Here is a 16,424-nt window from a genome sequence, read left to right on the forward strand (position 1 = left end):
TTCACCTCTTAAAATTGTAACAGGCCAATCATGTCACGACCAATAATCAATGCATACCTCCAAAAATATAATTTTGAATTCCTTTAAAAAAAGTTTAAGACATATACTTTAAATTAGTTTTTTTTGGGCGGTTTAGGGTGTTTGGAAGAAGCGGGTCATGTTGGAGTTGAACCTTTTCCTTTTGATATATTTGTTGTTTGCACAACCACATATTATGTCGTTTGCCTTACTTTTTGTTTGCTGGTTTCCGATGGGCAGCTTAATTTTGCTTCGAGATCGGGAGTCGGTGTCTAGCTGCAATCTTGTTTGGCGTGATGTGGTGTTTCTCTGGTGTACCGGAGGTGAGGAGTGCCCGTCTTATTTGGTCCTAAAGTCTGGTGGGGCGATCACTTTTGATTCGAGATCGGGAGTCAGTTCTTTGGCTCAAGTTTGATTTTGGGCTTTTTATTGTTTCTTTCGGTGGATCGGAGGTCGATAGGCAGTGGAAGCTGAATGATCTTTCGGAGAGAAGCTTTTTGGATGTGGTTCAACTTTGATGTTCAGGACTGAAAGTTTAATTTTGAGGGGTGTTTTTCTTTGGGGGTGAGTAGTGACGATGAATGATGTTGGATACCGATTTTACAGTGGCCCTTTTCGTGAAGGAGTTTGTTTTAGGTGATGACTTGTATTTTGGTGGGTGTTGTCCTCAGGGGCAGTGGCGGAGCTAGGAATTGTATGTAGTGGGGGCAATATTCTACGTATATGTAATATAATAGTTAAGAATGAAGGTGTACATCATAATATGTTGAAATTTGGGACCTAACTCATCCTTACAAAACCGGCTTGTAAGGTGAGGATTGCCTCCTCTTTATAAACTCTTATCAAGAGTCTTGTCTATCCGATGTGGGACTTGGGTTTTTCCCAATATAATATTCTCTACAACTATCTAAACTATGAAAATACATGATTGTTTTATAAAAATGAAGAATAACAATTATTTCATTTTTTTTAATAAGAATAAAAATTATTTCTAACACTTCCTTAAAAAAAATCTAACACAAATACACAATCATGTTATATATTGATTGTTAAAATAAATTAAAATTGCCATTATAAAAGTATTTAGATACAAAATATGAAATATAAATTTAAGTATACTTGTGTTTTTAAAAAATAAATTGAATTATACTTATCATCAAATTATTGTGAGGGACAAAAATTAATGAGGTGGAAATTTTTCTCATGTGTTGGATTGCTGGTAAGGAAACTGATTAAAATTTTAACCAATTAAAACTACCCCAAAGTTCCCTTAAAAATAAAGCACCCCAAAGTGGCTGGTATATATATTGGATTGAAAATAGTGGTGCAGACAGGAGCCCCACACAGATGAGAGTGGCTCCGCCCCTGTTCAGAGGTGTTTTTATGGTGTTTATTTTCAGATGTTCCGTCTATATACGGCGCTTTTTATTTGTATTCTCAGTTATACTGGTCTTTGTTCGTCTTGAACATGGATTATGTTGTTTAACAAAATTTGCCGTTAAAAAAAAAAGTAGTTTGAAACATATTATCCTTCCTACTTTTTGTGGTGTCCGGAGTTTGAATCTAAACTTTATATATTATATGCATTGTTCTTACCAACTAAGTTAAGTTCAGGTATATTATCATTTCCGTTTTTTTTTTTTTTTAAGAAATATTATCATTTCGATTAACACTGTAAAATGTTTTACAAGGTATATGCATTAAAAAAAGTTTATTTATTTATCTAAAACAAATTAGGACTGCGTCAAAAAAATAAAAATAAAACATTTGAAACTGGTTCGCTTTCTTCTCCTTCGTTCTCTCACAGTGGTGTTAGAATTTCTATACAAAATTCAAAAATGTCAATGACAAACGAATCAAGTTGGGTTGGTAGAAAAGCCGTCAAACGCATTGGTGGAATGTCCGATGCACTGTCAATCGCCGCCGATCTCGGCTTCTCCGTCTCCTCACCTTCATCTTCAACCCACGAATCACTTCATAATCCACCCACAACATCAACGGGTGAAAAAGGTGAAGACTTGATCAGGGTTTTGAGAGAATTAACTTCTGTTCAAAGAAAAATTGCTGATTTGCAAGTTGAACTTCAAGGGAGAAAGGTAAGCCTTTTTTATTTGTATGGGTTGGATTGGATCTGAATTGATTTTTATGTAAATGGGTTTTTTTTTTTGCTGAATTGTATATTTTTTTGTGATTTTTAGGATGATAAAAATGTTGCACATTTGACACATGTGAGTGAAATGGAGAAAAAGATTGAGACTTTGGATAGGATTACTACTATTCTTAAAGATGTTATTCATAATAAGGTAATTTGCTCCTATTATTGTTCTCATTTTTCAGTTGTTGGTTAATTTTCTTAGCAGTTATTATGTGATATGTGATTTAGTACAAGTATTGTTATATGACGTAACAGAGATGAGAATGTTGTGTTAGATGTGTGGTAAGACTAGACATGATATGATTGGAAATGAAAACAATAGAAAAGAGTTGGGGTAGCACCTATCTTAGAAAAGAAAGGTGGAAAATCGGCATAGATGGTTTGGACACGTAGAGCGAAGACCTATAGATTATGTTGTAAGTAGAGTAGATCAAATGGAGGGTGATCAAATCGTTAGAGGCAAAGGAAGACGTAGAAAACCATAAGAGAAACTATTAAGTAAGACTTGGGGATTAATGAGTTGGATAGGGATATGATATATCATAGAACATTATAGTGTCATTTGATCCATGAAGTCGATCCCATTTAATGGGATAAGGCTTGGTTGTTTTTGTATTGTCAAATAGCAGCTATATCACTGTAGCAAAGTGGAATTTGAACAAATTCCTATTTTTCGCGATTCACGGTTGACAACATTGAATTCCGACTAGTATTACGTATTAATAGTCAAACAATAATAAGAAGATTATTAGGTTGTTTGATATAGTTTGTGATTAAAATAAGCTACTTAGACTAGAAAGTATTGTCTCATTTTATGTTTTCTTCTCTTGTTTTTTGTTTTGTTTAATTAGTTCCTAATTCCTATTTTGGCGTGTCATTAAGATATTCCTATGTGCTTTCAGACATAATTTTTTTCTAAAATTTGGCAGGATCGCATAATTGCTCGTCTGCAGCAGCCATATTCCCTGGATTGCATTCCTGTTGAAGCAGAATATCAGGTTGGTGAACATAGTTTGTTATTGAAATAAGCTACTTAAACTAGAAAAGGCACACAAATTTGTTGAATTGATGAACACTTGGACATGTAATAATATTTTGGTTGTGTTAGTAGCATTACACATGGGTAAACATTTTTCTTTGTTGTATTTAGTTCTTGATTTTACTAGATTTAGTCTATAGTGTGATAGTTGTATTACTTTGCTGTTTGAATAAAGTATGTTAACCGTAAAATGTGGCGTTCAAGATAAAACTTGATAACATGACTTCAATTGAAACTTTTAGACTTAGAAATAAGATGATAAAAGATTACGTTCTGCATTAAAAATTGTAAATTGAAGGACTTTATCTATTTGCTTTACCATTTTTATTAGACATTGGAAATCATGAATATAGTTAGCCACTTTGTATATCAACAATGTTTAATTGGGGCATCTGTTATAAATAATACATATGTAGTTTGTAAACAGGCTTAAATATTTTTATGAGCTATGCAGTATCTGATAGTGATCTACATGATTTCATTCAATCGTTCTCAAAAAACTTAAGCTGTTGAACTGAAGTTTACACGTGCAAATGTTTTGTACAACAAAGTTTAATACAGGGATTATGTTTAAATTTATATCTTAAATCTAATAATATTTGCCTGTTGAAGTCTTTTTTGTCCCCGTTACTTTACCTATTTTCCCCAATGGATATAAATTTAATCTTGGTGTAAATGATAAACTATTACTCCCTCCGGTCCTTATTATAAGAAATAATTGACTTTTTAGGTTCACTGTGTAAGTGATGTATCTAGTCTCTATTTATAACGAGATACATTAATTATCCAATGAACATAAAAAGTCAATTGTTTCTTATAATAAGGACCGGAGGGAGTATAATATTATTGAGTGTAATTTTCAGTCAATGTAGGATAGATTGTAATGCTTGTGTCATATGTTTTTTTATTTATGCAGAAACAATTCTCTGAACTACTGATGAAGGCAGCTAGTGATTATGGTGCCTTGACAGCATCAGTGGCAGATTTCCAATGGAGTCAGAATTTTAAGGAACCTCCTTCGGTTTGGGGGGTATGCTTCTACGATCATTACATTGTTTCTTGATATTGATATTAGGACTTTCTGTTTCCATTATAATAACTCAAACTTGTTTGCGTTACTGGAACCTAGTTTTCACTTACTATCGTATGTTGCCTACCCTTAATGTCTGTGGTTGCTTGGATGCACCAATAACATAACTTAGTGACAGTGGATTTAGTTTTTATACTGTGTTTCTTTATTTAAGTATACTTGACATACCAAAATTGCTCTACGTCATCGGTTAACCTGCAAATACCTACCACGAATGAATTTTGAAAATAGTTATGAGGGAAAGTTTGACATGTGAAAGATAATCCTGTGACCTTGTAGTTTTTATTTTTATTTTTTAATTATATTATATTAGAAACTAAACTTGGTATTCCTTGCTTGTTTAGAACCATATGCATTGTATTTGTACCACATTTCAGTGTTTTTAAAGGCAACAAAGTGCATAGAGGCACTACATTGAGGACATCTCTATGAAGAATAATAGACAATAACTTTGTGTTTTCTGCTTGCATTTGAACTGAAAATCCATTCTTTTTTCCAGGAGATGCTTCGACCAATTCCTGTAGCATTGGCATCTTGCACTCGGTACTTTGAGGCCATGTCAGCCAAAAGAGAGTCATTTGCAGCACTTCAAAAACTTAGAGTGGGCCAATTTGATTCCTCTGTACCTATAACACCGGCCAGAGATCCTTCCCAAAGACTACCAGGAGTATCTGATTCCTTAACTTCACTTCCATCAGAATAATGGTACAAGCCAAAGGATCTTGTCTCGCCCTCTCGGTTGAAGAAGAGTCTTAGTTTTTTAAGATCTGTCTATCCTCTGTGTGATATATTATACTTCACCTGCTTGTGCATATCAATTATTCATGGAATACCTCTTCAGAGAATGGTTACAAGGCAAAGGATTGTGTGTAAAATAATTGTTTATTATCTTTTTGAGAAGTGAATTCATGAATGGATTGAACTAGTGAATTATTGGTGTGTAATTTGTTGTAACTAAAGCCTCAATTTAAGTCAACATTCGTTTTTTATTGGTGAAATGTTCTGAAAATATATTGGCATATGATGAACTGAAATGGCTTAAGTTAAATGTGACAAAAACCACAAATTTGTTTTACAAGATTCTCTGGGCTTTGCTTTAGTGCAGTGTCAAAGTATCGGCTTCCAAAGTTAATCTATATACTTCATTCAGTTATTAAAATAATCACACAACACTGCAATATCTTCACCTGTGCAAGGTTTAGGTTGTATTTGGGAGATAAGAGAAAAAGAAACTTTAGGGGTGAGAATTCATGTTTAGAAGAATTTCGTATTTGATGTCACTCGAATTTCATGTTATGGTCATCTTTTGTTGTCATAAAACTACAAGGATTGACACCTAAACAAAATCAACAAAAGATTTTCATTTGTCTTTTACAAGGAAAGATAAGGAGAATGGTTATGACTATTATTCTTTTGTTTTGATACAAGAGCATTATTATTAAATAAAAAGGAAAGTTAAAGTTTCCGATATTGGGAAGTAGTATTCATCTCTTACAAGTTCCCTTCAACTTGAAGTAATCTTATTCGATGCAAATGGGAGGTACCTCTCCCAACCAAGACTTGAAGGAGTTTTGGTTCTATAAAGAAAGAAAAAAAATTAATACAAAATAGATGATTATTACCCTTCGCTTTCTCTCAAAATCCTTCATTCACTTCCCCTCTAACCCCCAAATAGAATCTTATTGTCCCAAATTTCCAAGCTAATGTCTTTTTGGTTTGCTTTGTTTGATAAACAAGATATAACTCTAGAATCCCATTAACACCATTCCTTTTAAAACTTCCATTTTGTATAACTCTAGAATCCCATTAACACCATTCCTTTTAAAACTTCCATTTTGTAGGTCTTTGCACTCATCACAAAAAAACAAAAATAAAGAAGTAAACAATCATCTATGTTTCGCAATTGGGGTTATCAGCTTATCATTGTACAACAACAAACTGAACCAAACATAGTAAAAAAAATCTCATAAGCTTGTCAATGAAACAACATATAAACGGTACTATCATCACAACTTTCAGGGTTACATAAAAGCATTATTAGATGAAATCTCTCCATGACCCATGCACATATCCTCAAGAACACTGCAACAATAAGAGGAAAAAAAAGTGTAAGAATATATAGAAACTATCAAAGAATAAGTGACATAAGTTTACAAAACCGGTTAAAAATAAAAAACATGACATTTTTTGTTAGCCACAGGTTGGAGGTAAACAAGGTCTAATTGGCAGGAATGATGGAGTATACAGAAAAGTGAGGACAAAATAGAAAATACTGTATTACAATTTACAACATTGAGACTACAAATATAGTACTAAATATTAGTTACAAGTGTTGAAATTTTATGGATTTAAATAAAGAGAAGAGAAGGGGATAAAGACCTTGAACTATGATTGTAGTTTTATAAATTGATGACAAAAGAAAGACAAAGAACCAACCCTCATTTACTTTAATATACTAGAACCCTAAGATACTCAACATACTCTAAGATAAGATCAAAATATTTTTGTATCATCTAATACCCCACCTCAAGTCAAAGCTTCCTAAGCTTTAAGCTTGTTATGAGTGTAATCTTTCACAGAGAATAAAAAATCAAATAACATAATAACATATAGAAAACCAGCAAAGCATGCGGATTTGGAACAAATATTGAGGCTAAACCACATCTGAGACACCCAAATGGTAATCGACACAAATGTTTGGGCCAGATTGCATGTAGGGCAAAACAAAGGAGTCGGACCTAAATAGCACAAAAACTGGGGCTCTAGACTGCACTTGGGGTAAAGTTGAGGCCAGCCTGCAACTATGAAAACAAATGCCAAATCATAACTGAGATAAAAAACAAAACCAAACTAGAGCCATGAAATTCTTGCAACAAATAGTCATATTGATGCAAAACATGAATTGAGGGCACTAATGAGCAGAATAAGACCAACAGAGATGCAAAAACAAAACTGAAATGCACTGTGTGGGTCAAGGGGAAACTTTTGAAACTTCACATATGAGTGTGTGGACCATGCCAATGACAATCGGAATGGGTAATCCAATAAACGGCTTTAAACAGCGAGTGCAATGAACTGACCCAAGGTCTCTAATACAAGTTGTGGAAGCAGCAGACAATAAAACTCATTAACCAGGGTGAACTCATGAGACAAAAGGTGGCTAAAAGAACAAGCCAGAGAGATCTTCAATGGTTACCCCGGAAATGATTTGGAGTTTTGGGGGAGGAACATAAGAGTTGGAGAAATAAGGGTTGCAAGTTCAACTCCCCTTACTAACATTTACGTAACAACTAATTAACTAACATTTGTCACTGAAAATAAAGTTACCCCAAAAAGCATAAGATAGGGATACTATCAACCTTCTCAATATATTTGGAGTCATCAGTGTAGTTAAATGGAGCCACCATGGCCGGCGGATTTTTAGACAACCGCTGTAGGAAATTTGTGAAGGAATGCACCATAGGCCACAATGGTGTGTTTGTATGGTGGATTTTTGGCCTTCCACCATATTCCACCATCGACAACACTGGATGCCATTCAGTATCGGGGGGAAATTAGGGAGTAACACTCTATTTTGAGGGAAAGTCTTACCTCAGTTTCCAAACTCTACCTCTATAAGGATGGCAACAGTGCCCAGTGTCCAACGTCATCGATAGACCAGCACTGAGACAGGACGGCTACTGCCTTGATTTTGGACTCAATCAATGACTAAGCCTACAGGAATGGGAATGGGTTCAGATTCTTCCTTTCCAACAAGGTAGTCTGGCAAAGGTAGGTGCAAGGTTTGTCATAAATTATGTACATCACAAAGAAAAGACGGCAAGCTCCATGGAGCAAGTACAATCTATACTAAAACCTGATAGGCATTTGGATGTTATGAGTTGCCTAAAATCCCACATCAAGTAGTATGAGACGCTCAGCGGAATATTTTAGTGGCTTGATAGCTAGGTTTTAAAGGGAAGTCTCCACAAGTTCTTATAAATACTTATCAATCTAGCAAATTTGACCAATTTTGATGTAAAAAAAAGGCTACAACCAAGAAACTTCCACAGACGATGTGAATTTCCAATGGCTAATATAATTTTCCATCAACTCAGCAAAACAAACACACTGCTATGTTAACTCTTACCACCTAATACCTTCTACACAAATACCAATATCAAAACCCAAACACAAATGACCCGCAAAACACTACTGCTAGTAACATATGTAGCACCGACGCCAACGCGTATCTGGTGTTGTCCAAGACCGACAAATGTGATTGCATCAATAAATTCATTTCTTCAGGTTCAAAATTTGATCGGTATGGTCGTTGTCATGTCCTGTGTCCATGCTTCATATAATCATAGATAGTGATACAATCAAGTTAAGCAGTACATATTTGGTTAACAGCTTAAATTTTATTGACAAGTTTTAAACCGCATAGAATATTCAACCAAACAAAATAATTCAACAAAAATCAAAACTTTAAATCGTAGTTAGATGATAGATTACCATGAATACGAGAATCTAAAGCTCAAGCTTGAGTTCCTCGTTCTCGCGGTTGAGAAAATGAAGAATGTAAGGGGTAATACGAATAACAAGAACCCATGTTCCAAACATGGCGACATGAGATTTGAGCTGCTTCAGTGCCACGGCCTTGTCTGGTTTTCGCATGAACATTCCTGGAAACATGATCGCTACCTTCTTCTCCGATCGTAAAACCTTGTTCTTCTCTTTTTTAGGGTTTTTCAATTCCACGACGCTTCAGCTGTGATTGTGATTTCTCTTTTGATTTTAAGGACTGCAAAAATGGGCCATAGCGATTTCGGCCCATTCAATTGTTTTCGTTTTAGAAAATTGCTTTTCTGACATAGAATTGCTATTGACACAAGTAAATGACGTTTTTACCTCAGCGGCAGTTAATGTCGTTAAGCTATGCGTTGTGTTCGTGATATATTCACCATCTTTCTCTCAAATTTTCACTCACTCTCTCTAAAAAAACTCTACCAAATCATCCAAAATTTCTTTCAATCACAAGTAAGTTATCACTTATGCTATTGTCATACATTTTAGTTAGTATATGTGTTTATATGTTTATAATTTTAGTTTTTGTTTAATTATTAAATTTTGAATTTTTGTTTTTAATATAGTTATGTTGTAGATCTGAAATGCTATTAATATATATTATGAATACATGTTATAATGAAGTTATATTGCTTAAATTTATGTTTTTTTTCGAATTTTATAAATTTTTTAGGGTTTGTTTAGGATTTGTAGAGTTTATGTCAAATTTTCACTACAAGTGTTTGAATGAGTTTTTCATTGATTATTTTTAATTTCTAATTATGTAGATTTGAAACAATGGTCGGGTGGATCAACGTTCATGCACAATTCAACGGCGGAGAACCTCAGAGGTTGAAGGTTCGATGTTTTGGTGTAACGTTAAGAGGTCTTAATGATGAACTGGCTGAATTCAACCAAGGAGTCAACCCCGGAGACACAAGGAGGGTGGAACACATTCGGTATAAACGTCCAACGCTCGACGAGGGGAGAGTATCATTCACTTGGGTGGAATTAACGAACGACGAAAACGTGACGAACATGTTTTGGGAGCACAACATGTTCTGGTGGATCGATATGCGGGTAACGTTGCTGAGATCAACTGAAGATATCATCAACAACTTGATTCCGCCAGAAGATCGTCATTAGTTAGGGTAAGGTGCATTCCAACTGCAACAATTGTCTTACCTCTAAAATGGGGTAATTCAAACTTGTCAAACGGCCATGACTCAAGCATTTCGCCAAGCATTCATGTTTTTCCTTTGAAAATATTAAATTCTTATTATGCTGGTTTAGATGAAGGTATTAAGTGTCAAGAAATAAACCTCATTTCGTTGGCACTTGAATATCATCATCTAAAGCAAGTCTAACAAAAAATTATTCTTTTCAAAGGAAAAACATGAATGCGGGGCGAAATGCTTGAGTCTTGTTGTTTGACAAGTTTGACTTTACCCCATTCGAAGGTAAGACAATTGTTGGAGTTGGAATGCACATCCCAACTGCAACAATTATCCTACTCTGGATTGGGCAATTCAAACTTGTTAATCGGCATGACTCCAGCATTCGATAAGCGTCTTGAACGCTCGTATTCAAGCACTTGAATACGAGCGTTCAAGACGCTTACCGAATGCTGGAGTCATGCTGCTTAGCAAGTTTGAATTTGCCTCATTCAGTGGTAAGATAATTGTTGCAGTTGGAAGTTACATTCCGGAATGTAATGTAATGCAATGTAATGTGATAACATATATAGTTGAATATGCATAATACATTTTGTTTTGAATGGAACAATAATTATCTTATTTATTTACTTTTCGAATTTATTTATTCATTACGCAATTTTAATTAGTTGAATTCACATTAAATTTAATTATTTTTATTCGAATACGCAATTATTTGAAACGCAACTTTAATTAAAATTATTCCAATAATGGGGTTTAGGTAAAATTTGTGTAAAAACCATCATCCAATTCCCCTTTATAACTCGTATTTGGGGAAAGGAAAAGAAAAGGAAATAGAGACGAGATAGTAAACGAGAGAGAGAGAGAGAGAGAGAGAGAGAGAGAGAGAGAGAGAGAGAGAGAGAGAGAGAGAGAGAGAGAGAGAGAGAGAGAGAGAGAGAGAGAGAGAGAGAGAGAGAGAGAGAGAGAGAGAGAGAGAGAGAGAGAGAGAGAGAGAGAGAGAGAGAGAGAGAGAGAGGAGAGAGAGAGAGAGAGAGAGAGAGAGAGAGAGAGAGAGAGAGAGAGAGAGAGAGAGAGAGAGAGAGAGAGAGAGAGAGAGAGAGAGAGAGAGAGAGAGAGAGAGAGAGAGAGAGAGAGAGAGAGAGAGAGAGAGAGAAGGGAAATAGGTATTTGTAAAATAGGGAAAGAAGAAAAGAAAAAAAAAAACGTGAAAGAAAAAGAGAGGGACCGAGGGGGAGAACGAGAAAGAATAATGAGAAGGAGAGAGGGCTAAATGACACAAAAGATATACAAGAGGAGAGGAAATAAACTTTAAAACCTATCATAGTTTTTCTATTTACCAAACACTTCTTTGCAAAACCTACAAATCTTTTATTTATATTGCATGCATATGGTATAAGAACCCATGTGTATTGAGAAGAATAATTAAATAATGAAGAAGTGATTCTGTTGGAATTGAGGCTATGGTTTCAAATTGGAAAAAGAGGAAAATTCAAGATTTGGGTCTAGATCTCTTGAGGTAACATAGTCTTATCCATAGTTTTAAAAATTGGACCGGAATCGACTCGGTCAAGGTACGGAATCACTAAATCATTGGTCGAACCATTGGATCACTAGTCGAACCGTATGACTGAACCGTATTAAACTGGTTGACTCGATAGTACGACTCGATATCTATGAAAAACTTGTTCTATGATTTATCTTTATTATTGAATCTGATGTTCCGGTTTGTAAAATATTCAAGTGTCATAGTACTACTAAATAAAATAAAACAACATAAGATAAATATAAGGCTTAATTACTCTTTTGGTCCCTTAACTTATTTTTTGGTTTCGTTTTGGTCCCTTAACTATTAAAAGTTTCGTTTTGGTCCCTTAACTTACTTTTTGGTTTCATTTTGGTCCCTTAACTATTAAAAGTTTCTTTTTGGTCCTTTAACTTACTTTTTAGTTTCGTTTTGGTCCCTTAACTCTTCCTCCGTCAACCACTTTGGTCCTTTATGTTAGGATGAATGTATTAGAGTTAAGGAACCAAAATGAAACAAAAAAAATAAGTTAAGGGACCAAAACGAAACCAAAAAATAAGTTAAGGGACCAAAACGAAACTTTTAATAGTTAAGGGACCAAAAGAAAACCCAAAAATAAGTTATGGGACCGAAATGAAACTTTTAATAGTTAAAGAAACAAAACGAAACCAAAAAATAAGTTAAGGAACCAAAAGAGTAATTAAACCTAAATATAATTATGTATATGGATTAAGTACTTTTTTTTTTGTACAACATGCAATAAAAAAATTGAAGGGTGATAAGATGTTCAATCTATCTAAATTTTTGTTCTTTGTTTCTTACTTCTTCTTTTTAGTTCCTTCATTTTTCCTCAAATCCAGATCTACTATTTTTTTCAAGAAAAAATTAGAGTTCAAACATTGAACCGATCGGTTGGGAGAAACCCCTGGGTCGCCGGTTTTAACCGATTTCTGCCGGTTCTCACCGGTTCATTAACATGACCGATCCAATAACCAGATCGGATCGGTTACCCCATCGGTTTATGGTTCGATCGGGTCAACCGGTTGATCCAGTCCGGTTTTTAAAACCATGTTCTTATCCCAAACTCAAAACTTCTCTAGGATATCTTAGGATTCTTGAATTAATTGCATGTTTGGGTAAGGTTATGTTCTCATATGATTATGTCTATTTTTATTTTATGAAATTAAATGCATTCTAGGTGTTTGATGTATTTACTTTCAACATTATTCAACTTTAAGAAAATTTGAGTATATAGGCAATAGAAATAAAATTCCATAAAAATAATAATTTTAATTGCTTTGTAACTTTAAAGCAACCTTTCAACAATTGATTACATATTTACTCTTATTGCTATGAAGTAGTTTACGAGTGAGTGTTTTCATGGTATGTATGTATAAATTGTGAGTCCTATGACATAATAATGAGTGTAACTAAATTGCGCACTCTGGCTGGTAGCGATATTCATATGGATCGTGTAACAATGATACCAATATTTGTCTATGACGTCCTCTTATGTGTGGTTATGGCTAAATTATATGAACTTTTGCTATCCAATTATTAGAAAATCTATGGGAAGACTTAAAGCTAATTATGAAAAGTTGGTAAGGTACTTATGCATCCTTAATATGATATTATGATAATAGAATTGTAAGTGCAATCTTACATAAAAAATTACAAAGTTATTTACAAGAGTTATATAATACTTCTAGGCAATCTATGATAAATAAAAATGTTTATAATAATAATTGTGAAGTATATCCGGGTAGTTGATTATCCTAACCGGTGAGCAGAGTAGTCTTAGATTATATGTTAAAGATAATACTGTAGGGCAAATCTGAGTAACAATGGATCCCCAGTAGAAAGGAAAATCATGAGTGTTTAATAAAATAATAATACTGCAAGGCAAATCTAAGAAACGATGAAAATCTAGTAGAAAGACAAATCATGAGTATTCGTCGTCGAACTTTTGTAAGCACATTCATAACAAAATATGAGATGATAGTAAGTGATAAAGTTGACACCGCGAGAACAATAAATACAACATTTTTGTAGTTCTTCATTTTTAGGGAATAACTCCCACACATATTTCATTATACAAAAAAACTGTCACGATCATAAGATTCGACGCACCAAGGGCACGTGCAGATTTGCCTTAGCTTCTCAAGAATACTAACATTCGAAAATTCTCTTTGGGATTGCTAATAGATTTGGAACTCTAATAAGTTATGAATGTTATTACATGTAAAGGTTCCTTTGATAGATATTTTGGACATTTTACTATAGTTTTAGTAGATTTTGACTTGTCTACTAAGATTAGAAACAAAGTTTGGGTTGAAAGGCAAATTGCATATGAGAGTTTGCCTTTTCTTTGTTCACGTTTTCATAGCATTAGTCATAATTTATCCTCTCGTAAGCTTAATGTAAAAGTGAATCAAGAAAAAGTGTTTCGTAAAGAAACGCCTAAATGTACGTTAATTAAATAGATCACTGTTCGTAGGAATGGTTTAGATAAAGGGAAAAAGACTTGTACTAGTTATGTCGGGGTTGTTCTTACTCATAAAAATTTGTCTTAAATGGTGTGATTGGATTATGATTTGTATGATTCAACCTTACATTGCCACATGTAACTTCTCCTTTACATTTGATTATGATATGTCACGTGTATTGTTCATTTTAAAGATTCTCAAATGTATATATAGATGGTTAATTAATGCATAGGTCAATATGCAAAATAACAAAAATATATGGTAATAATCTATAAAATAAAATTAAATAATAAGTATTTCAAATACTATATGGTAATAATCTATAAAATAAAATTAAATAATGAGTATTTCAAATACAATGGAGTACATGTGGCTGCTTTTTATTGGTGTTAGGTTACATGGGTATTGCCCATGTGTTTGTAGATAGGCCACCAAAGCTAAAGAGCAAATCAATTATAGCTCCATCAATGACACTCCAACAAAACAATTATGGCTCCATCAATGATACTCCAACAAAAAAATCACTTTTGGTTTAGGTTAGGTATGTATCCGTAACAAAAGCCACTTTGGCTTGAATTGGGTTTGGCCTCCGTAACAAGGGGGAGTCTAGGGTGCGTGAGTAAGTTATATCTCGCACGGTACACATGTTATGACCAACCATTGGATATAATCCTTATCATGCACCTTTAAACACTCAATTATTTCCTTTGACTCTGTCTCAATCCTTCTCTCTCTCTCTCTCTCTCTCTCTCGATTCTCTCATCTGTAACCATCTTTCAACGTTCATACAATTGCATGGTTGCTGAATTCAGGTTGTACATATATGTTCAAAACCAGATCCAGGTTGTGTGAGTGAGTTATACCTCACACGGTACGCAAGTTCTGACCAACCATTGGATATAATCCTTATCATGCACCGCCAAACACTCAATTATTTCCTTTGACTCTGTCTCAATCCTTCTCTCTCTCTCTCTCTCTCTCTCTCTCTCTGTTCTCTCATCTGCAACCATCTTTCAACGTTCATACAATTGCATGGTTGCTGAATCTAGGTTGTACACATAAGTTCAAAACCAAATCCAGGCTAAACAAAAGAAATAAATCTCCAAAATCTAAGATTCATTCGATAATTTATACAATTTGCCCAAATTTTTCACCATTCCATCTAATTCATGGCTAAAAACAATAAACTTTCACCCCAAAAGCTCACCATTCCACACTATCATACTTGATGTACAACCATCGCCACCGTGCATAGAAGTAATCTAAGAAACATAAACAGTCCATTTTGAAAGATTTTTTACATATATGTTCATAACATTGTAAGATACTTTTTTATAATTTTTTTTAGTTTTTTAACATGTAATGAATTAAATATGAATTTTTCTAAAAGCCAAATTTTCAAGATTATATTAATGAAAATTTGGACCTAATAATAAAATTTTTAGTTACTTTTTTTGCGGAGGAACTTTGTATAATATTCTAAGTAAGTATGTGAAAAATATGTTACAAATTTAAAAGCTTAAGCACAATTAAGCAAATTTTAATTTTACAAGGACTAAAAGTATGCGTTGGTCCCTATTAAATTGAAATTTGTTTAATTATACTTAAACTTTTTATATTTTTAAATGATTTTTAACAGACATGTTAAGAAAATTATAATAATCTCTTTTATAAAAAATTAGAATTTTTTAACATGTAACGAATTAAATATAATTTTTTTAATACGCCAAAAATTCAAGATAAAACTAAAGAAAATTTGGACCTAAAAATAAAATTTTGAGCTAATTTATTGTGGCGGAACCTTTTATAATGTTTTAAACAAGTATGTAAAAAATCATTAAAAAATTTAAAATTTTAAGCATAATTAAACAAATTTTAATTTAACAGGGACTAAAAACACTAACGAAAATTTTTATAGGAACTAAAAAGTGTGATTTATTTTTATAGGGACTAAAAGCAAAAATGCAGATATTTATAGGGATAATTGACCTTATGATAAATAATAAGTAGAATAAAACACAAAACTACCGGTGGTGAATTGGTTAAATTCCCTTGCCTTGTTAATGGTCATGTGTTCATCAACTCTCAGTTCTCACTAATGTCAATTTTCGAAATTTAAAAAAAAATAATGGAAGCGCGGTCAAAGGCAGGGCGTTGACTCGGCCGGTTTTCACAAATCCGTCGGTTCATCGGTTTTTTTCGGGTTTGGCCAGTTTCCACTGGTTCACACCGGTTTAACTGCATATCCGATCCATTGTGCAGACCGAACCAGATACCCCACCGGTTCACGGTTGGATCGGTCCGACCGACCGGTTCGAGCCGGTTTTCAAAACTATGCTTCGCGCGCAATTGTGGAGACTAATCCTTCAAGCATTGTGGCACCCAAATGGG

At 33.8% G+C, this 16,424-nt stretch overlaps 2 protein-coding genes across 2 annotated transcripts; one reads left to right on the forward strand and one right to left on the reverse strand.

Moving 5' to 3' along the window:
- Nucleotides 1-1,759: 1,759 nt before the first annotated feature.
- Nucleotides 1,760-5,330, forward strand: LOC25492685 (AUGMIN subunit 2). The gene is made up of 5 exons (XM_013600876.3): nucleotides 1,760-2,114; nucleotides 2,217-2,321; nucleotides 3,103-3,171; nucleotides 4,129-4,242; nucleotides 4,802-5,330. The coding sequence occupies exons 1-5, from the start codon at nucleotides 1,857-1,859 to the stop codon at nucleotides 5,003-5,005; spliced, it is 750 nt and encodes a 249-aa protein (XP_013456330.1). The 5' UTR covers nucleotides 1,760-1,856; the 3' UTR covers nucleotides 5,006-5,330.
- Nucleotides 5,331-6,173: 843 nt separating this feature from the next.
- LOC25492686 (mitochondrial import receptor subunit TOM6 homolog) lies at nucleotides 6,174-9,071 on the reverse strand. The gene is made up of 2 exons (XM_024782541.2): nucleotides 8,797-9,071; nucleotides 6,174-6,384 (listed from the first exon to the last, which is right to left on the reverse strand). The coding sequence occupies exon 1, from the start codon at nucleotides 8,974-8,976 to the stop codon at nucleotides 8,812-8,814; it is 165 nt and encodes a 54-aa protein (XP_024638309.1). The 5' UTR covers nucleotides 8,977-9,071; the 3' UTR covers nucleotides 6,174-6,384; nucleotides 8,797-8,811.
- Between the last annotated feature and the right edge of the window lie 7,353 nt (nucleotides 9,072-16,424).

The sequence above is a fragment of the Medicago truncatula genome, chromosome 4, assembly GCF_003473485.1.
Source record: "Medicago truncatula cultivar Jemalong A17 chromosome 4, MtrunA17r5.0-ANR, whole genome shotgun sequence".
NCBI lineage: Eukaryota > Viridiplantae > Streptophyta > Magnoliopsida > Fabales > Fabaceae > Medicago > Medicago truncatula.